At 35.5% G+C, this 23936-nt stretch overlaps 1 protein-coding gene across 1 annotated transcript in view; it reads left to right on the forward strand.

Moving 5' to 3' along the window:
* The window catches only part of LOC149551789 (transcription factor MYB3R-1-like), a 97497-nt gene extending 74406 nt beyond the window's left edge, over positions 1 to 23091 (forward strand). Inside the window, exons 9-12 of the mRNA XM_089787277.1 lie at positions 1802 to 2166; positions 5532 to 5649; positions 6810 to 7079; positions 22497 to 23091. Of these exons, the coding sequence (XP_089643403.1) occupies positions 1802 to 2166; positions 5532 to 5649; positions 6810 to 7079; positions 22497 to 22646 (903 nt within the window). The 3' untranslated portion in view covers positions 22647 to 23091. The remainder of the gene's footprint in view (positions 1 to 1801; positions 2167 to 5531; positions 5650 to 6809; positions 7080 to 22496) is intronic.
* Positions 23092 to 23936: the final 845 nt, after the last annotated feature.

Below are 23936 nucleotides of genomic sequence, written 5' to 3' on the forward strand. Positions count from 1 at the left end.
CCTGTAAAATCAATTTAACCTTTGAAGCATATTTTAAACCATATCTCAAAATGTGTTTGGTCGCCACAAGATGAATTTTTCTTGGTTCACACATAGATTGACTTAATGTACTTGCAGCATAGCATATAATTGGCCTTGTGTTAAATACATTAAGGAAGCAATTAGTTGTCTATGCATATGAGGATCAAACAACTACATTCACATGTAAGTTTTTCAGATTTGCTTCCATAGCAGAAACCATAGATGGGACAATTTGTTTAGTAGAAAAGGAACACCACATGAAAATTTTGCTTACTACAGTGAGTATATTACTGAATATTGCAAAATCATTGCAGCAAATGCCACTTTCGTAATGAAATAATGTATGAAACATGTCTTACACAAACAACTTAGAGAATAATCACATCTATTAGTATCCTAGTTTAGGTCAAATTGAGAAGAAACAATTTTCTTTTTACTTTAACATTCCTCTTAGTTAACACGTTTAAAAAAGGAACATGTAGTCTTGATGATTTAAGGAAAATGTGAATAATAAACCCTCATTTGAATATCCACACAAACATATCTACTATGATTGCATGATCTATGTTATCATATGAATATTTAAAATTTCTTTATACTTCTCAATAGCTGTCCCAACTATCCCTTAAAAATGGGATTAAAAAAACCCAATATGGAAGCATTACTCCTTGAAGTTTGTTATCCTTCTCCCATAAACATGGGTAAAAAGAGTTTTGGATTTAGTTGATTATTAAATAAAATACAATAAAATTGAAGATTGATTTGTGCAATGTAAATCACTAGTGATGAAAATGGATAGTCGTTGCATGCCCCCATTCACCCTTTTTTTTGCTTTACACATGCAAGGGCACTTGAAGATGATAAATTTTTATACAAAAAAGAAGTGCCTTTCCTTCAAATGACCTAGAGGGAGTATTAGGTGAAATGACGAATGGATGAAAGCGCTCTTGGACAAAATAATACAAGTGGATGAATATATGATGCATTGGTTTACAAGAAGATGCATGATAAAAGCCTAGGTTGACCATGTGGACAAAAGAGAAATAGAAGGAAATAGAACCAGTGCCTCATTCATTTCAACCCACATTTGAGGATTATCAAAAACCTTTCACAAAAGAAAATTTTAACGAGAGGGAAAAGAACCTCAAAGCCTAGCTAAGGACAAGTTGTCACTAATTTGAATAGGACACTAGTCCTTGGACAACGCCCAAGGATAATTGAGAGGAGTAAATATGTTTCTTTTTGAATTCAAGGGTTGTTGAAACATGGTTGTACTTAGTCATGTATTGCTCTACATATAATGGCATTCAAATGAATTATGTCAAGTTGTCAACGTCTCAAGGGTTGATTCCTTTCCTTCATTCGTTAGAGAGACTTGCAAAGAGAAAAAGGTTTATTTACTAATTTCTCAATAGAAGGCCCATTTTTCCAAAGGAAGTTGTAGAAAAGATTTGATTTGATGATTGACTTTTTCTGTTTATACATATTACAGAGAATTAGTACAAAGTTATGGCTTGTTTGGACCTATAGACTATCTTTGTGGTGTGGATGCAAATAAAATATTTCATTTTTCAATTCTTTATCTTTGGACTATTCTATTTCCCAAATTTATTGAACATATTTTAGTTCTTCTAATATTGAACTTAGTGATATTGTGTTATGTTTATTTTGATTCATACTCTTCTTGTAATTTGTAGATGATGCTTAATGCTTTATTTTGCATAGAATTCAGTTTAGAAAAATAAATTTTTATAAAAATTTGATGGAAATGTGTTTACAGGATCAAGCATCTGGTGTGCTAGTTGAGCAAAATATGAATGGTCCCCAGGTGTTCATGACAAGTGGAAATAATTCAGCCAAAAATTGGAACTCTGGTTCCTCTCCATTGACACCAAAGACACTTTTTGACAGAAGAATGAAGACACCTTCAAAATCAAGGGATTTGAAAGGAAGGATGAAATACGCATCAGGAATTATGTTCTCACCAAATACTGTTTCTCCTAGTGTATTTGTAAATAGGGATGCAAAATCAAACTCTGAGATATATCAATATGGCTGTCAAACATCTACTTTTGGGGCTTCAAGTCCAATTGATCAAGTCTTTGACAAAGATTGGCTTAACAGTGTCCCAGATTTAGATAACCTGTAAGCATTGGAGTTCATTATATATTACCTCATGCATTTTTTGTTTTCTGTTCATATGATCCATGGTATTTCTGATAGCACTACATGATAACTTTGTATTGATGTGAATGATAGAGTTATGATATTCCATTATAGATTGATTGCAAGTATATTTCTAATTTTCTATAACTTCAGGAAGGGATCTGCTTTCATATATTTTTATAGTCTTGTAGTGTTGAGTTTGCTTGCATTGGTGTCAAAGATCACAAGTGTGTGACTGAGAGTCTTCTTTCACTTTTACTCTTTCGTCAAATTATGAGGTAAGAAACTTGTGTATTTGGCTCAAAATGCCAAAATTGGTGTAAGTTAATGGCAGTACCATGTACATCTTCTAGATTTGTAATTCTGACCCACGATCAGGACATTGATACTAAAGGGGTCCATTGCTCTTAAGGACAAGCTTTTGAAGCATGAATAAAATACTTGGCATCACTTGCTCCAATGGCGATGCAAGAACTTCTTGCTTAATGGGAGCCATCAAAGACGATTGAAGCAATCGATTTTCAGTAGAAATTACAATTACTCAACAATAAAGATTTCTGTCCCATTGCAGTAACTGAGAGAATGGGCATATTTCTATCCTTTTCAGTGAGAACATTATTTCAGAATCTATTGCAACAGAAAATGGACAAAAGCTGGATCAACTTGCATGCAACTGAGAGGGATAGTTTTGCGCTGATTGTTGGGACAGTTGGCACACTCAAATGATAACAACTTTTTGGTGCTTTTGTTCAAAAGATGCTTGCTTGACAAAAATGGGAAAACAGGAAACCCAAAGTCAAAATGAATTTGCTATAAATTGCACTTGCCAAAAATAAAATAAAGTAGACAACAGTCATCCCATCATACGCTAGCACAACCAAGAAATGTTGGGGTAGCTTCATGAGTTTTTCCAGAAAACATGAAATTAAGACTATCAAGAGGCAACATATAATGATGGAAGCAAGACATAAAGGTCTCTGAAACTTTGAGACACCATATGGCTCTACAACAATCATTACTAAGGAACATTCTAAACTTGTATCTAGTCATGAGAACATCTGAGGATAATAAAGATTATTAAGAGGTAAGATATAATGATGGAAGCAAGACATAAAGGTCTTTGAAATTTGGAGGCGCACGCATGGTTGTACAACAATCCTCTTTAAGCAACATTCTAAAGTTGTCGCTAGTCATGAGCCTTGTGAGCTCCATGCACATAGTTATACTTGCTTATATGGCTTCAATGAGCTTGCATGAAGTATCACAATATATTTTTCAGTAAATTTATTTTCCTCACTTGAATCTTAAAGTTCAGAAAGTTGAAACAAATAAAAACTTACAAGACTCTGAAACAGGGGCTTGAAAAGAATCTATCATTCCAATTTCATAGCCTCATTATAACAAAGCTCCTTCCATGTGGTAGGAGCAATCATCAGATAACTACCTTTTGACTAACACTAAGGATCTTTTCCATAGAAAACTACCCATTCATTTTACTTTGCAATCAACTTTGTGTTGCAATAATCGATGCCTTTTTGGTTACATGATTTGTGTGAAGAGATCAGGGGAAAATTTGACTAGGTTAGGACAACATGCTGATGGATAGGGTTGGGAATATGTAGATGAAGCTAGAGAGTAAATTGTTGATTCAATGCATTACATTATGAATGTAGAGCCACTGAGTAATATGTTAAAGTGTCTAAACAAACAAATAGAATTCCAGAAATATTGCCTTGATAAAGGGCAATCATTCTTTATCAATACGGATCATTAGGTTGGTGCAGCATAAAGTCCCCACTAAGGCAACTGAATGTAATTTAGAACCTACAAAAAAAACTAGTCAAAGCCAATGGATGCAAAGTCATACCAACAAGATGAGTAGGGGCATAGCAAGTTATGCATACGAGCAGATGGCTATATCATGCTCTTGTCCTGTCTATGCTTGTTGATGATATCTGTAGTGGAGAAGGAACTATCAGTATTTTTGAAACATGAAAGGGATTTAGTGAAATTTGGGTCTGTACTGCAATCCCTCAAACAAATCTAAAGACCTGGACCTTGGCTAAATGACCTGATGTTATATCACAATTTACAGCTATGAAGGAAGTAAATGAATAGTCCCATTAAGAGGTTTTGTATTTTAGTAGATTAAACATTCATTGTTGGAAGCCAAATTAATCAATTTTCTTTAACAATGAATAAATAAAAGTGTATGCTTATAAAATGAGGACGTGGCATTTATTTCAGCAGCCCTAAAGGTGCCAGTACGAGTATGGGTATGAGATATGGGTACAGTGGTACAGCAATTTGTTTCCTTGGATATGGTACATTTGACTACATTGTAGTTTTCTTTAACAACAAATAAATAACAAGTGTCCTTATAAAACCAGGACGTGGGAAGTAAATTCAGAAGCTTTAAAACATTTGGTCTGTTTTGCTGGCATAGTTATGGGTAATGAGATATGATTACCACCTTTATGGATTTTAATTTATTTTTTTCCCTTGGGTATGTTACATTTGGGTACATTGTGTATTGATCAAAGCCAAATACAGAGAGAGCCTAGAAGGTCAACTCATCTGAGCTCATGTAGCTTATTCCTTCTGATTAGTGTTCTCTATTGCTATGAATTCCAGGGACCATAAGGTCCCTAGAAACCTGCCAGTCAATGCCAAATGTTGATGTCTACTTTACCACCATAGCATACTCCTAGAAACACAAAGAATCTACAACTGCATATGCCATAGGGAACCTGGGGCATCTGAGGTGCACCTTGGGCTTAATCATTGAGGGAACCTGCATGTAGATACACCTGGTATGTGTGGAGGCGGGTTCCAGGGTTACATGGTAACATGGCATTTGGCATGGTCCTGAGATAATAGGGAATATCTTTTTTTGAATAGATTCAACATTTCCATTTTCATACGTACTTATTTGTTAGTAAGTTGCAAAAACTTATTGAATCTTTTGAATAATAATTTTTTTTACATTCAAAGAGTGGTTTCTTATTCCTTTGTCTTTTGTATAGTCAAAAGAAATTTTAAGATTGCTTTGTTTCCAATTACATGATATTGCCATAAGATGTCACAGGAAACAAAATTTTAAATATTTTCTTTAGGTGATATGATTGTACTGAACATATCAAGGGATTTTGATTACTATAATGTGTTATGCTATGTTCATAAATATTAAATCACCATCCATATTTTAACTATTTTTTACTTCATCCACTTTGATTTCATGTTTTAGATTGTAATATTTAAATTTAAGATAATTTGGCAATGTAATTAATAATGGGTCGATTCTTACCTTTCCTCTAAAACTGAAATTTATCCCCTTTGTGTAGAAATGGTGATGCGGTTAGTCTTGAGAAATGTATTGGATCTCCCTTTGATTGGAATTCACCTTGGTCTATGGATGCATCTTGGTTGGCAGAAAACGATGGAGAAGATCCACTTCTTGAGGTACATTTGGAATATTACACTGTTAATTTTTCCAAATTCTTGTTTTTATCCTAGAGAGACATTTTGTTATTCATGGTGAAGCTACTAGTTCACATCCGGAAATACTCAGAGGCATTACAATGATTAGGAATTAATAGTTACTATGTTGTGGTACTTGGACTGCAACTAAGGATGGTCTTTTTTATTTTGTATATGCAAGATAGGAATTTTTTTGGATTGACTTTCATGTTTTGTGTACTCTTGGTATAACACTGGCGATGTGGAGTATTGCAAGAGACAATTAATTAAAAATCTCATCCTTTCTACAGCCTTGTTGAAATGAAGGGATTATGTGTGCTACCGAGTGTTACTATTCTAGTATTTCTTTGCATGGGACTGCTGTTTTTACTGCTTTTTTTCATCTAATGATGTTTCTGTCTTCTTAGAACTGCTATAGTTATGTTATAATCTCATCCTTTCTACAGCCTTGTTGAAATGAAGGGATTATGTGTGCTACCGAGTGTTACTATTCTAGTATTTCTTTGCATGGGACTGCTGTTTTTACTGCTTTTTTTCATCTAATGATGTTTCTGTCTTCTTAGAACTGCTATAGTTATGTTATACTCCAATGTTGGTCTACTTATACCTAAAATAACTATTTGAATAGTGCGAGGGAAAGTTAAAGGAACCAAGCCCTATCTAGTAAACCTCATTTTTGGTTTAAAAACACAGAGGCATATACAACCAATTAGCTCTCCTTATTGACATGACTATGACTCGCTATGAACTGTTTGTACACTCCGTTGACATTTGTTGTAAACTTGCATGGAGAGCTCAGGTTTGGGATAGTATTACCAAACAAATGTATTGATATTGATGAAGTTTGGTACATAGATTAAATAGTGTAGTGTTCAAAGGTTATCTTTATCCACAAGTTGCCCCAAGGGATGTATCATAAATACTAAATAGCAAATGTAGTGACTTTTAGAACTGAAAGAATTTACAAACTTTTGACATGTCTTTTAATCTATGTGTACAAAAAGTGTCACTTTGTTCAGTCAGAAATTCACAAATTTCAATGACAATATTATGCTTTTTGGATATTTTTCTCATTGATAACCTTAGTTCTGTTATTTGAAATTAGTATGGCTTATAATTTTTATTTTTTGGTAATAATATAGGGCACAAGCATGTTGAGGAACAGCACTGATGGTGGTGAGGATGCAGTTGGACTAATGAAACGGTTAAGCGAGCACACTGCTCCAGCATATGCACAGGCAGAGGAGATCTTATGTTCCGAAACTAGGAAAAGGACTTTACAAACAGTTTCATCAGCTCGTACTTTCAAGTTCAGTCTGAATGAGGATAATAACGATTGCAAAGAAAATATGGTCTTTCCAGACAAGAATTCGCAGGGGGAAAATCACATATCAACTTCAAGTTATAATGTGGTATGATGTTGGGTCTACACTGCAATTTGTGTATAAGTTGATTGAATATGTTTTTGTGTAGGAGTTCAAAAGTTTTTTGCTTAATATTTTTCCCTTTGGTGACCTTTGCATTAAGGCTATTTGATAATGTTGTTTGCCATTTATGCTCCATGTCAAAGCTTGTAGTTGTTTGTGCATTTTTTATCCAAGTTGCCGGTTCGGATTACAGTATGGATGCGGGTTTGAGATTCGTCCAATTTTTTTGGGGTTTGGGTTCAGGTTTGTTTTGGGTTCATACCTACAGAAACATGTTTTTTTAAAAATATGTATGTGTGTATATATATGCAACAACAAATAAGTCCATACATCACTATGCTACTAGCAAAACAACCTAGCAAAATACCATCATATCTATATTTCAGTTCAATAGGATATTAATTGCATCATTTAGCCATACACACGACATGATACACTTGCTTGGTCACATGCATGTAACATATTTCCATATCAAGGGGACAGTTTGAGACTGAAAGAAATTGTCAAAAGATAAGTGCAGTTATCTGAAGTTTATTTTGCATTGGTTAGAAGATTTCTAACCAGGCTAGATCAAAAGTTGAGTTTCAAATTCTAAGCCCTGGATTCAAAGATATCATATCTTTTTTAAAGAACTTAGAAATTCCTCTATAATTGTCAATTTGGATATCAGCTATTGCCAATTTGGATTTCCTCTATAAGAAAGTGTTCATTTTCATTCACAAATGCATAAATGACATATAGACCATCTTTTTTGGTCTTTTTAGTGGTCACTAGGGTTGGGAGGATCAAATAGATCAATTTAGGCAAAAAAAATGCTTTAAAAAAGTCTAAAAAAATGTTCTCACACCAAATTAAGCCCAGGTTCAGCTGTTGGGCTGCAAATTATTCAAGATTCGTTGCAAATTCTGCCCGGGTTACTCTGACAGAATTTGCTGCAAATTCGTAGCTCTATAAGAGAATTTGGGGAGAATTTGACAAGGACCAAACTTTGCACAGAATTGAACCAGACTTTGAGAGTTGCTGGAGAGAATCTGGTAACTTAGTTTTTTATATTGGCATGAAATATGCAGTTATGACATCCTAGAGCAATTTCTGATTGCTAGAATATTAAGAAATAAAAAGCATATGCTATAGCTCAAGATGCTATAGCAGACCACATTAAATTATTTAAATATTTTTATATTGTTACTGGATTTAGTCAGATATGAATTTTTACACTGTTTAGATTTGTCTAGTTTGGTCTGGGATTTTCATTTTATACAGAAATTCACCATTTTATTTAAAATTCAGCATTTCCAAATGTCCAGATCTTTTGACTCCCAAACTGAATTGAATTCGCAAATTGGGTAATACAGATTTTTTATCTATTTTTAACTCTTGAGCCATTCCTCAAATATCTAATCTTAATTTTCATGAATATAAATATTTATTAACATAAAATTCACTGCAAAGAAAATACAAGATATATTAAACCAGCAAACCCTCTCCCATTAAGGCATACATTTATCCTTCTTGGTATCAAAATCACTCTTTAATTGAAAGGGGAACATGTCTTGCAAACCCATTCTTCTTGCAGAGTCGCTACAACACCCCATAACTGATGTCCAAGAAATCAACAAAGATGAACTGAAAAGGTTAACGAATACCCTGCAAAATGAACAAAAATCAGTAGATTGAATGTGAAGTAGATTAGGAAAATGGACTTTTCATCTTAATTTTATCTTAGTATAGAAGAAGTGGAACAAAGGCTTTGGATGTGAAGGAGAGAGCTATGACCAAAACTATTATAAAATGAGACTAAAATAATTAAAAGTCTGCAGGATTAGAGGAAACTCTAATCATGACAAAAGGATACTTATGGCTTTCCTTTGTTCGAAGCAAGGAAACGATAGTATTCTAAGGAGAAGCCTGGTTTGTTGCAAAGCATTCAACATGCATGTTTGACTCATTGAGAACATAATTTGTTGAAACAACTCAAGAGATTGCCTTACGAAAAATATAATTATAACTACAAAAGTTTGTAATGGAAAAGCCATCGAGTTCAATGTGCAGGGACTTAAAAACAAAAAGTTCAACCGTAGGAGCCCAATGGTCCTCTATTCAAATTTTTATAGTATGAAACCTACATTGATGAGACAAAGCATGCTGTATGTAAGAAAAGAAAAATCCCTTGATGGAATTCCCATATGAGACCATGGATAAGAATGCTTTAAAATTGAGCAATGTACTTTTAAACTCTAAAAATGAACAAGCGTGAAGAAGCACAAGACATGAAGATTTTTAAATCCAGATTCAACTTCATAGCATGCATATTACCCTAGAATACAACAGGATTCACTGTCCATGAAAAAATACACTTGCTAGACGACAAAATCAAAGAACAGAAAATAGATGTTATATTACAAGAAATCTCTAGATCAAACCATACTTCAAAACCCAAGTGACTTGGTGAAAATTTGATAAATTTTACAAAACTTGAATTTATTAAAAATACAATAATTTCATGTAAAATACAGTTATACAATTTATCAAATGAGTTTGTAGAATCTTGGGGAAGTTTTTTTAATCAAATTTAATGAAAAATGTATATAACACAGCAACATTATAATACAGTAGCCAAGAAATATGATATGTATTATAACGATTGAAAATAAGCACTAAAAATTAGAAGTCCATCCAACATACAACAATTTACCACTTTAATACATGCTAATGATGGTTAGCTCCTACTCATACTCGACTATACTCTCCGTAGGCTAAACATCATGCCTTTAGATTTTTGTGCACACTTCTCTATTTCTCCAAATTAACAATCGTATCTTATGTAATCATGGGCTCCACATCCAAAGTCTTATTGCTATACAGATCAAGGTCATCGAAGTCAATCAACTCATGACTAGCTATGCTTTCCACATGGCACAAGGATAAGATCATTGATGCACTTTTGTGCAAATTTGTTGCACTTCTTGTGAGTGGCCTTGAACAAGCCTCAATTATGTACACATCTACAAGCACAACAAGATTGGGAAAAATTTAGAGGGCTAGATTCTATAGATTTGGGGTGTCTCTGCTCCAAGAAGCTACAAAGAAGACATTCACAAGTTCGTAGGTAAGTGATAATTGTACAGCAGATTGGAATTTTGAAGTAAAGCAATGCCAAGTAGTATGGCTTGTGACAAAGCTCTTGGTTGTGATAAATTATTTGTGAAATTTACAAATTGATTTGGGTCATGAATGACCATGAATGGTTTCAGGTCCACCTAGAGGCACTTCATTCAATTCCTAATACCCTATTTAATGTCTCTTATGAAGTCATTGCTAGAGCTCTTGCATTGTACATTTGTAACTTCCTTTTGGTTGTTTTTCCTAAGAAAACTAGGTTTGTGAAGGAGAGGTTCATTTTAAATAGAAATTTGAGGTTTGGAAAGGTATGCAATGGGCACTGAGGCTTTCAAAGGTATGAAAGGATTATAACTTCCTTTTGATTGTTGTTTTTCCTAAGAAAATGAGCTTGCTATTTTTCTCAAAATTGCTTTTGATAGGATTGAAAAGCCCTTTCTCCTCAAAGTGCTTTAAGGTTTTTGGTGCTAATTTTGTTGGATATTTGCAAATGTTGCTTGCTGGTGCTTCTGCTTGTTTTCTCTTTATGGTATTCAATTAGAGCAATTTGAATTCTTTAGGTCCCTTAGGCAAGGGTGGCCCTCAGTCTTGACGGACTCTTTATGTTTGGTTTGTTGAAGTGTTTGAGTATCTTTTGGCTAATCTCATTCCTCATAATTTAGTTTGTAGCATTTTCATTGCAATAGTTCCCAAGTTGTCAATGGCCATTTTGAGGATAGTGTGAATATATGACTTGCCTTGAAATGAGCTTGGCTTCCATTTCTAATATTGTGAGGCTCACAAGCCAATGCTACAAGCAATCCTTCTTACATGTTACATCTTGCATTAGGCCTACACATGAAGTGGGTTGATCATGACAAAACATTCATTTTTTGGGTATGCCATCCTCTTTGTGGTAGTATGCCATGAGAAGATAGAGGAAAAGCTTGGCTACTGGATATTAAAGCCATTTTCTCTGTTTGGCAAAGTCTAGATTTATTATAAACTTCTAAGATTCTTTCAACCATCACTGTCTTGTTGGATTCCTTCTAATGAGTTATATAATTTTATTACAAGTTGGAGAAGTTTCTTCAGCATTTTATTTCACCAACTTTGAGGAGAGGAAGGCCTTTAAGACTTAAGCTACTTTCCCAAAGGTTTAGGAAGCCTCAACTTGGTTGATGTGCTGTAAGGCATTGCTCTTTGTGATATTTGGAAAATTAGGCCTATTGAAGGGAATGGTGTCATGCCCCTGACTTAAGGAATCTAAAAGCAGAATGATCATATCAATGCTTTAACTAGTTATCTTATTCCTACGACTTCACAATTACAGTGATCACGCATTCCATAACCAAGAAAAACAATTAAGGGAAAGTGATTATAGTCGGAGGACAGATGATAAAGAAACAACAATTATATCATGATAAACAACAACTATGCACTAAAACAGCAATCATGTTATCTTAAAAGGCAAACAATAGAAAGATGTAGTTAAGTGGGAAAACAAGGGTCGCAATTAAGTTGTAAGGGTAGCAATTTCTAAGAGACTCATCTCTCCATGGGACATTAGATTATAAAAGAAAAAACTACAATAGGAGAAGGGGCATCAAGGAAGTCAAGTGATCCATTAGAAGGAGCCACTGAATCTTACAGAAATCTCCTTCAAGCCAACAAACTGGATAAATATAAGTCAATCATTATAATGGCAATTTGGGAGCAAGATGAGATGAGACAATCATAGTCAGCCAAGGAATAGGCTGACTCCCTTGGGAAGATCATACCTCTTCATGAAGAGTTGGGAAGGGATATTTATAATTGGAGATAAGTAGGGGAACCAAGTAACAACCATATGCACAGAAGAGGTGATAAAATAATCAGCAAAAGCAGCGGCATATACAGGAGAACAGACAGTTGTCAAGAGGAAAGGAGAGGACATGCTCACAAAGAATATCAAAGAGGACAGCACATCCATGTCAATAAATAGCAGAGGAAAATACGTATATGGTAGAGATAGTTAAGTAAGCAGCAGGAGAAACATATACAGATATCAAGCGACTAGCAGTGAACGGAATAGCAAGGATATAACAAAATAAGAAGCAGAGATAAGTATCACATAGGAGCAGATCAAGTGGTAGTAATAATAAAACCTTCAGTCATCGGGTTTGGAGAATTAATTATATCCTTTGTACATACTTGAATAGATGTGAATACCCATATATATTTGCAGTTCTTATCTCTGATATAACTAATATGGTTACGAGAAGCATATGCATGTAAATATATATATTTATATCTATACAATCAACCATATTACATGCGTACAATAATCAACCATATTAACGAAGGCGAATGGTGAGACCTCACTAGATACACTGGCATAGGGTCAAGGGAACCCAATTATAATCTTCCCTCCGAGCATCTATTTTGTTAGTTATTGAGATAACTGAGAAAGGAGTCCTCAATCATAAGAAGAGAGAAGGATGACATGATGGAGAGGATGGCATAATGATAATAATCATGCTAGTGAAAATTGGTAGGACTTTTGTGACAAAAAACATTTGGAAAGCCTTGGAAGCTAAGTTGCCGATTCAGGTTCTTGGTTCGGGTTCGTGGGTTTGGGCAATTTTTTTTGCCCCATTTGAGTTCGTGGGTGGGTTCATGAGTGCACACGCACGCACACACACACACAAGAGAAACATGCATAGTTGTAAAACAAAGTCATTTCACAATATGAACAATTGTTGTTTGATCATTGATCAATGCCAAATGCCAACTATAAATATTAAATACTTGCTCATTAATCTATCTTCATGATTGTAAAGAAAATTATACATTGAATTACTAAATTGCAAAACATCAACTAGTTCATCAAATAATACATTGAATTATTAAATTGCAAGTTCATCAAATAATAAAGTTTGAAACATGATGATAGATGACAAGTGTTTAGTAGTTTATCAATAATCATAGTATCAAATGCCCTTCAAGGGTCAAATGGATCATCATAAAATGAGGGATCAATTGCTTCATCCCCAACTACAACTATATCTAGATCCTCATCACTGGAACCCAAACTAGTTCCACTAGTCCTATATGCTGCTATATCATCCTCCTCCTCAACATAAGAGATTAGATGAGTGAAATGTTTTTTATTAAGTTCCTTTTAGAGTTACATAAGAAAAAAATTAAAAAAACACTCTTTAAAGTTGTTTTAGCCTTGGGTTTGTTGTGGGGTTGTCCGAGTTCGCTCCAACAAGTACTCGGACAAACCCACAGTCCAAACTAAGGACCCTACCTAGACTTGCACCGAACCCAGGGGCAAATCTGGACCCGTGCGGACCTAGACCCGAATCTAGGCAACAGGGGACGAATCCGGCTTCTTAGCTTGGAAGCCATTGAACCTTAGCCTATTTGAAATGGTGATGTCTTGTGTGATTAGTTGGAAACTTACAAGAATCAATGAGTAGGCTTGGGAAAGGCTCAAGACATTTGTGATAATCTGTCTGCTAGATGGACGTTGATGACAAATTGTCTATGTTACATGGGGATGTGTTTCCTGTCCCCAAGGGATTTGTCCTGTACCCAATTTTTTTTGTAGAAAATGGCAGGAAACGTCTCTGAAATGCCTAGGGGGAATGCCCTAAACACCCCCTCTTCATCCCCAAAATGAAAAGGGTATCCCCTACACATTTTGATGATTTTTGGTAATGTGGGTGCCCACAAGGTTCAAATTCATGTTTGAGGATAAATTTCAAATGAAGTTCGGCAAGGGAAAAATTCTAGCAAAAATATTCTGATTAAATATATTTAAAATTCTAATTTAAATAAAATTAAGAGAAACATACTTAGTTCACAATGAGCTGAAATGCTTATTGTGGTTCATAGTGCCTTGAGATTTTATGACTTACAAACTACAGAGTATCGATAAACACTAATAGTGCAATGAGATGTTGATCTTGAAGATGTTAGAGAGATTGATGAGGAGGTTCAACTGGGACTGGTAGGGCTACCATTGGATGATCCACTTCTGGTGGATGGAGATATCAACATAGATCAATCTGAGTCTTTGGGTATTGATAGCTAGAATGATACTCTGTTTCATAGGTTGTTCCTATAGCTTGTTATATTTTTTGATGTTTGAGAGTCCTGGATACATGTTTGGGGCATTTTGATTTGGCTATCTATATTTGGAGGCCATGTTATTGATGTTCAAGACTATTGTTATAATGCTGTTATGCTGATTTATAATTCTATGATCATTTATATTGTTATGCTACTGTTGTAACTTGGGAAGCCATGATTTATTTGCAGATTCTCTTGTTTTTACTTATTGACATCTCTCTCTCCCTCCTGCACCCCCCCCCCCCCCCCTCTCTCTAACACACACACACCCACCCACACACACACAACCATCCCTTCTTTTTGATCCCTTACGAAGTGTCCTGACAATGTTTCCCCTACTGTCCCCCTATAGTTGTCCCCAATGGAACATAGCAAATTGTTAATTGATGTAATGTCCCCATCTTTTTAGCATCTCAGTGGAGTTCTTAGCCTTTACTGTCTCCAAAGGCTAAGTGGAGAAATAAGGAGAAATTGATTAAATTAATTTCTTATAAAGTCATTAAATAAATTAAAATTAAAAGTTGACTTTATATTTAATTAATTTAATTTCTAGAAGCACAACTAATATTGTATTGGAAAGGGGGAAGCTTCTAGAGAGTGCAATTAAATAATATTTTATTTCCTTCTAGAAGGGTGAAGGAAAATAATAAATAGGGAGGGCAGCCTCATTGTTAAGCATCGAATGTGTTGCCATCTACTCTTCCGGATAGCTTGTGGAGCCAAGGGTTTCTGCAGTTGTTATATCGATCATTGGGAATGAACACTCCCATTGATTTGCATAACTGAGGTGGTGAAATATCTTCTGAAGGGTTGCAATTGTTGGAGAAGACAAATCAGTCTTTTCATTGTGCCAAATTTGTGACCTAGGGCCAGATTTGTGGAGTAAGGAATAAGTTGGAATTTGCTACAGTGCTTTGCTACAGGAAGGTTCATATTTTTGGAGCAATTCCAAGTTTTTATCTACTGCATTTTGCATTGTTTGAAAGTAGATATATAGGGCATTGGTAGGGTTTGGAAAATCTATTGTAATTTGATTTATATTAGAGTTTTATATCAGAATTTGTTGCCCTAGTGTCTTATTAATGTAGATGCATATTTTTCTATTTATAAATAGTGTTATTCAAAAATAATTGCATCTTCATTGTTGTGTTTTTTGGAAGCATATATATTAAAGTTTGGCATTTAGAAAGCAATCAGAATTTATATATGCAATATATCTCTTGTTTGCAAAGTGTTTGACAAAATGTCAAACAATTGAATTTAAGAAGGATTTGGTGTTTCACAAAGTTATAATTGGTTGGGGTTATTATATTGGTATCAGAGCTAAATCTTGCCGTCCTAAGGGTTTAGCAATCATATGCAACCACTTGGGGTTGGCTCTCACAGATTTTCCACTCATAGGCAAGCTTTGTTTGACAGGGAACAAGATTTTGACAGGGAGCCAGACACCATGGGTGACAAGCAAGAGTGTAGCCCAATAGGAATGAGGATTAGGAAACAAGGGAACTTTTCAAAGAGCGGATGGCTCAGGCTTTGTAGGCACTCACCACCATGGTTAAGCGCATGAACCACAAGACAGACGGAATCAGGAACAAGAGGATAAGAGGAGTGCAGTGGGATTGCCTAGAGCTCATAGAACTCTTTCCAGAACAACAGACAGGCCCACACGTCCTACCTTTGTTAGAGAGGAACCAGTACAGGAGCCAATAGAGGAAGCTGAGGATGGGACATTTGTAGATAACCTTATGGCTGCTAATGATGAATGAGAATTACTAACACTGCAGGTATGGGAGAGAATGGCTTTTGAGAGGTTTGTGAACCAAAGAAGAGAACATTACCGTGCAGTCAGAGAGAATAGGAGACCTCGTGGCGAAGATAATGAATTAAAGTGGGCTACAAGGAAGCTTTCCTTGACTACATTTGATGAGAGTCGCAAAATGACAACGCGAACTTGGATCCACAAGCTTGATACCTTCTTAGCACTGAGACCTATGACAGAAGTGGAGGCAATAAAATATGCCACGCTACATTTAAAGGGAGCTGCACATGATTGGTGGTACCATACGATGGTTACCCTTCAGCATAACCAAGTGACTTCATATCAGGACTTCGTGGACAAGTTGGTAGAGAGGTTTGATAAGAAGGATCCAGAAGTCTACTTCAGGGAGTTGGCACAGTTGAGACAGACAGGTGGATTGGAGTATTTCATTAGTGATTTTCAGAGGTTATCCGTTATGGTGCTAGATATATCAGATAGCAGATTGGTTGTTTGGTTCACGAAGGGATTATCCGAACTACTGAAGGGTTAAGTAAAAGCCTTTGATCCATTCAATATGTGAGAAGCAATTAAGAAGGCTAGAAGTATGGAACAAGCAACCCTAGTAAATAAATTTCAGTCAAAGGGAGCATCATCTAGCAAAGGCAAACCATTCTTCAAGAAACCTAATAGGAATGAAACAAAGGCTGAAAATAAAGATAAATCATTTGCTCTTTTGGATAGAGAGACATTGAATGATTTAAGGAAAACAAAACTTTGTTTTTATTGCAAAGGACCCTATGACATGAACCATGACTGTCCCTTAAGGCCAAAGGGGAAAGCAAATAGGGTTGTGTGGGCATAATATGAGGATTTTGATTTTGAAAATTCAGACCAGCAATTTGAAAATGAGGAATCAATTGAAGAAAAGGAAGGCATAGATGATATAGGTGATGAGAAGACTGAGGGTAGACTTAGGGAGGCCTGTCTCACTAGTGTACAACAAGAGGGATCATTCAGGATGAGAGGGGTATTGGCTTGATATAGGTGTTATTCACAATTTTAGTGATTCCAGATTGATTGAGAGGCATGGGATACAGACAGAGCAATTTGAGAGTCTGAAAGTGAAGGTAGCTGATGGTTACATCCTCAAATTTGACAAGAAGATTACAGGTCTGCCCCTAAAGATCAACAATTTTGATTTCAAAGCAGATTTTTATGTTGTTAGGCAAAATTAGAGTTTTCTGTTTGATTATTGTCACCCATCATTTTTTTAGAAATTGTCTATGGTTAACATGGGTGGTACAGATTTGGTCTTGGATATGACTTGGTTACATGACATAGGGGAGTTCAGGGAGTTCACTCTCAATTTGAAAGATATGGAAATGAAATTTCAGTCATAGTAGAAGACCCATATAGTTAAGGCCATTCCTGACAGTGGGTTTAGGATGATTTCTTGCAAATGCATGGAGAGCTTGTTGAGACATGACCAGGTTGAGTGGGCAGCTTGTTGCACTTTAATGCCATCATAGGGGCAGCAAAAATCAGAATATCACTTAGACATACAGAAATTGAGAATCAAGAACTACAAGGTTTTCAGTGAAATACCATCAGGTAGACCTCCAAATAGAGGTATTGAGTATATTATTGAGTTAGAGGAGGGTGCTAAACCCATTATGATCACATCCTACAGGCATCCAAAGAGATTGAAGGATGAGATCGAGAAAACCATCAAGGAACTACTTGCTATGGGTCACATTAGACCAAGTAAGTCATCTTTTGCTTCTATGGTTTTGGTGAAGAAGGATGGAACTCTTAGGATGTCCATAGATTACAGGGTCTTGAACAAGAAGACTATAAAAAATAGGTACCCCATCCCACAGATTGATGAGTTCTTATATAAGCTACATGGAGCATGTTTCTTCTCCAAAATTGATTTGAGATCAGGTTATCATCAGAATTGAGTCAAAGAATAGGATATAGAGAATACGACATTTAGATGTCATTGTGGCCATTTTGAGTTTGTAGTTATGCCATTTGGGCTAACTAATGCTCTAGCTATTTTTCAGTCCACAATGAACAGGGTTTTTCAGCATCAATTGAGGAAATTTGTGTTAGTCTTCTTTGATGACATCTTGGTGTATAGTAGGACATGGGATGAGCATGTGTTGCACTTAGACACTGTGTAGAGCATTCTGAGCAGGGAGTCCTTGTATGCAAAGAAGTCTAAATGTGATTTGGGATTATCAAAGTTATTATATTTGGGTCACATTATCAGTGCTCAGGAAGTACGCATAAATCCTAAAAAGATTCGTGCTATTATTGAGTGGCCTACTCCAGTGAACCTGACACAGTTGAGAGGATTTTTGGGGTTGTGTGGGTTTTACAGGAGGTTTGCTAGTGGATAATCCAAGCATGCAACACCCTTGATGGAGTTGATGAGAAAGGGGGCTTTCTTATGGACTCTTGAGGCATAGGAGTGTTTTGATAAGTTCAAGGAGTTGATGACTTCTTGTCCAGTGCTAGCATTACTAGATTTTAGCAAACCTTTTGAGTTGCACTGTGATGCATTTGGCAAAGGTGTTGGAGCGGTGCTTATGCAGGACAAGCACTTGATTGGTTATGAGAGTAGGAAGCTTAGGGGGCCTAAGAGGAGCTTCAACATTTATGATAAGAAAATGTTGGTCATAATGCATGCTTTGGCCAAATTCAGGCAGTATTTAGTGGGTAGCAAAGTATTCAAGCAGTATTTAGTGGGTAGCAAATTCAGCATAAAAACTGACCACAATAGCTTGAAACATTTTATGGGGCAGCGAGATCTTAATGACAGGCAATAGAAATGGGTAAGTAAATTACAGGCATATGATTTTGATATTACCTATTTCAAGGGGACACAGAATGCAGTAGCAGATGCCTTGTCAAGAAGACTCCACTTGAGCTTGATGACGGATATATTAGAGGATTGAAGACATTTGATCCTTGCAGAGTATGCAAAGGATACATGGCCATTGGCATTCATAGATGGATTGATCCAAAATAGTGATTTCACCCTTGTGAATGAGATCATCATTTACAAAGGGAGCATTTATTTGGTGCCAGGGTCAAAGGTGAAGAGGATGGTGTTGAGAGTTTATCATGACTCACATATGGCAGAAAATCTGGGTTTTTACAAAATCTACTAGCAGATTTGTGAGCATTTTTTGTGGAAAGGGCTCAAAGATGAGGTGTTGCAATATGTTAGAGAGTGTTCTAAGCGCGTAATAAATAGGAGCACTCTTACCTAGCTGGCTTACTTAAGCCACTTCCAATTCCTAATAGGAAATGAGAGTGTTTATCCATGGACTTCATCACAGGACTGCCAAGAGCCCAAGGTAGAGACTGTACATATGTTGTTGTGATCGGCTTACAAAGTTTGCCCACTTCTTCCCAATCAATACTACATACACTACTACACAGGTGGTAGATTTATTCTTCAGAGAGGCATTTAGGTTGCATGGTTTACCTCAGAGCATTTTCAACAACAGGGATAGCAGTTTTATGAGTCACTTTTGGTAGGAGTTGTTTAGATTGTGCGGGACAGAAGTCACTCCGAGTACTAGCTACCACCCCGAAACAGATGGTCAGACAGAGATAGTGAACAATTGGGTGGAGGGATACCTCAGGAATTACATAGCAGGGCAACAAAAGGCTTGGGTTAAGTGGATATATCTATGTGAATATTGTTATAATTCCACTTATCACATGTCTATCCAGATGTCACCATTCCTGGCATTATATGGATATGAGGCACTCAGTTTCATGGATTTGTTGCTATTAGCTAGTAGAGTGCCCAGTGCTGGAGACTTATTACAAGAGAGTTAGGACATTGTGAAGGCTCTTAAGGATAATATCACCAAGGCACAAAATCAACATAAGCAGTATGCTAATCAGAAGAGGATTGAGTGGACTTTTGAGATAGGTTATATGGTATATTTGATGATGTAGCCTTACTGTCAGTCCACTCGCAAGAAGAGTGGTGCCAAAAAACTCAAGCCACATTATTATGGGCCTTTTCGGGTGATTAGGAGTGTTGGAGAGGTGGCTTACGAGTTGGATTTATCGGCAGAGACTAGAGTCCATTATATTTTTCATGTGTCACGTCTCAAAAAGGCATTAGGACACCAGATTGTTCCTTCTACAGTGCTTCCACCCTTGGACAATGAGGGGAAATTTGTTTTAGTACCAGAGGCTATCATTGAGTTCAAGGAGAGGAATTTGAGGAGACGTGCTATCAGGGAGTACTTGGTGAAGTGGAAGGACCTGCTAGTAGAGGATGCCACTTGGGAGAATGAAGAAATTTTGTAGCATCCAGAGTTGAAATTGCTTGGGGACAAGCAATTTCAAGAGGGGTGGGCTGTAATGTCCCCATCTTTTAGCATCTCGGTGGAGTTCTTAGCCTTTACGTTCTCCGAAAGCTAAGTGGAGAAATAAGGATAAATTGATTAAATTAATTTCTTATAGTCATTAAATAAATTAAAATTAAAAGGTGACTTTATATTTAATTAATTTAATTTTCTAGAAGCACAACTAATATTGTATTGGAAAAGGGGAAGCTTCTAGAGAGTGCATTTTCTAGAAGTACAACTAATTATTGCCTTGGAAAGGGGGAAGCTTCTAGAGAGTGCAATTAAATAATATTTTATTTCCTTCTAGAAGGGTGAAGGAAAAGAATAAATAGGGAGGGCAGCCTCGTTGTTGAGCATTGAATGTGTTGCCATCTACTCTTCCGGATAGTTTGTGCAGCCAAGAGTCTCTGTAGTTGTTATATTGATTGTTGGGAATGAACAGTCCCATTGATTTCCATAACTGAGGTGGTGAAATATTTTCCGAAAGGTTGCAACTGTTGGAAAAGACAAATCAGTCTTTTCATTGTGCCAAATTTGTGGCCTAAGGCCAAATTTGTAGAGTAAGGAATAAGTTAGAATTTGCTATAGTGATTTGCTATACATGTTTTTGGAGCAATTCTAGGTTTTTATCTACTACATTTTGCATTGTTTGAGAGTAGATATTTAGGGCTTTGGTAGGGTTTGAAAAATGTATTGTAATCTGATTTATATATGAGTTTCATGTCAGAATTTGTTGCCCTAATGTCTTATTTATGTAGATGCGTATTTTCCTATTTATAATCAGTGTTATTCAAAAACAATTGCATCTTCATTGTTAGTTGTTTGGTGTGTTCTTTGGAAGCATATTTATAAAGTTTGGCATTTAAAAAGCAATCAGAATTTACATATGCAATATATCCCTTGCTTGCAAAGTGTTTGACAAAATGTCAAACAATTGAATTTGAGAAGGATTTGGTGTTTCACAAAGTTAATAACTGGTTGGAGTCATTACGATTGACAGTTGCATGCTCTAAACACAACCTCCCATAAATGAGACCTTAAGCAAAATGCAAGCTGTTGAAGGAAAGACATCAATATTTAACTTAAATTTGTGTCCTTGCAAAACATGAATGCAAATCCCTGCAAATAACACTATGACTTTTGGTCACAATATTTAGTTGCAATATTATTTCCTCATGTTCTGATTTTGAATGCCTTACTCACATTTTGGTTTGATTACCCATAGTCTAGTTTATTATGTCAAGTTTGCGAATCAGAATATTAAATAATGCAATAATCAGAGCCTTTAACATCAAGGCACAGGAAAACCAGATACAGATTCTTCTTCTTTGACAATATTCTAGAGCTAAGTTGCCAATTTGGATGTGGATGCAAGAATCGAGTGCAGGAATGCACAATTTTTTTGTTTTGATGTTGGATGTGTGTCCATATATATATATATATATATATATATAATGCAAAGAAATGCCAGAAATATACAAAATTAGGAGCAAAAATAATGTTAAAAATTGAGTTGACTGGGCGTTTTGGACATAGAGGCATCCGGATGCTCTCAGATGCCCGGTGTATGCGCACAGGAAGCGCATCCTGAGCATCCGGATGTGTTCTGCAAGCTCAAATGAGCATCCTAAGTACATGCAGATGCCCTGGATTCCCTTCCTGTGTGCATCCACAGGGCATCCTGATGCGCTTCTGTTCCCACACATCAACCTCCGCTTTGGAGACAGGATGCCACAAGTTGGTAATTGTTATTTCAAGCAATCGCGTAGTTTCTCTATGTGTATAACGTTTTTTGTCTCTTCTTTTTGGGCTTTGTCGCTTTTGAAAAATCAGTATTGTATTTATATTGTGTTTGGTTTAAGGATTCTATAGGTATAATTATATAACATGTTTGAGAAATGTGAAACCCTGTATATCTTTTTAACTGTTTGATCTTGATTTTTTCGATTACATGATATTGTTCATGACTTGCATTTTGCAACAACAATGTGAAATATCATATAAAAATCTATTGGTGACTCGTGCTTTTGTAACGTACAGCCCTTTCGTGCGGGTTATCCTTACCCGGAGGTCAATGCCTTCAGCACACCTGGTCGAGGTGGAATCGGAGAAGAATTGAGCCAAACTTCCACTGGGGTTTCCGGTGACTTCTGTAGCCCTCTGTTACATCTTCTGAAAGGGTGTCGTTAGTGTGCAAATTCCTTCTTGTGTTGCTTGCATGTCGAATTATTGTGTTCTTAAGCAGTGTAATGTTAGAAAGAACTACATGATTTCCTATTTGTAATATCATTTAGCTATTACTTCAATTCTCCATATTTAAACGTTCTGATAGAACCGCAAATTGTCTACGATAAACTCGTTCTCTGATATTGGACACTCTTTATAATCTCGTGTCATGTATCACCATTGAAGGATATGCCAAGAGTTAAAATAATTCTTGGTATTAATACCATTTATTGATGCTTTAAGCAGCTGTGCTGTACATGAAATACAGCACTTGCATGCAATATTTTATTTTGTATATAAGAAAGCTATCGACTGCACTTACGTGGCATTTTTAATTTTGTCATGGATCACTCATGTATACAGTATATTATTATGATTTAATAGAATTTTCTTGCTACTTTTTGAGAAAGATTAGTGTCTATTGTCTCTTTCGGTATGAGCTCCGAAAGAGAGCGGGCATTTGTGTCACGACCTCAAAGTAATAACTGCTGTCAACTATTTATACGTGAACATGGTATACGTAAAATATAGTGACATGCTTTTCTTTAGTGTGGACTGTTTTGTCAGCATTGGTGGATGTAATTACTTGATGCTTCATATACCTTCATTGTCCTGAAGATTTTATCTCTAAATTCAATTAGATAGATCTCTGTTGCCGGAATTATTAGTTGAAGGGAGGAAAGTATTAGAATCATTCAATTCAATTGAGCAATTAAAAGAAATTTCAAATGTTTATACCTTTTTCTAATTTTTCATTATTTTGTAAAATCACATTTTTCATTTATACTATTGAATCATATTATTTTTGGTTTTCTCCAACAAAAATATAAATATTTTATAGCAAATCAAGTAGATTAACTTTTTAAGTTTTACATATGTTTATTTTTGTCATTTTTAAGAAAATACAAATATTTTCTAACAAGTCTATCATGCATTAATAAATGTATTAATTACAACTTTATCTTTTCCACATTTGTAACAAATGGATTAACTTTTTTTTAAAAATCATTTTTATCTCCCACCTCACAAATGAATGTCTAATCATTATTAATTATCACTATTTTTTTCTTAAATATAGAATTAAATGTTTTATATTTCTTATTTTAAATATATTGACTAGTTTTACATTGATGTTTATTTTTGTCATTTGTAAAATATTATTTCTTTAAGTTTACACTATATTTTATTGGCTTCTATTTTACAATCTTATTCTAATTTTTTTTTTCTAAATACCATTTCACAAATTGTAAAACT

This window comes from Cupressus sempervirens, chromosome 6, assembly GCF_028749045.1.
Source record: "Cupressus sempervirens isolate cs-2001-9-10 chromosome 6, ASM2874904v1, whole genome shotgun sequence".
NCBI classification, from domain to species: domain Eukaryota; kingdom Viridiplantae; phylum Streptophyta; class Pinopsida; order Cupressales; family Cupressaceae; genus Cupressus; species Cupressus sempervirens.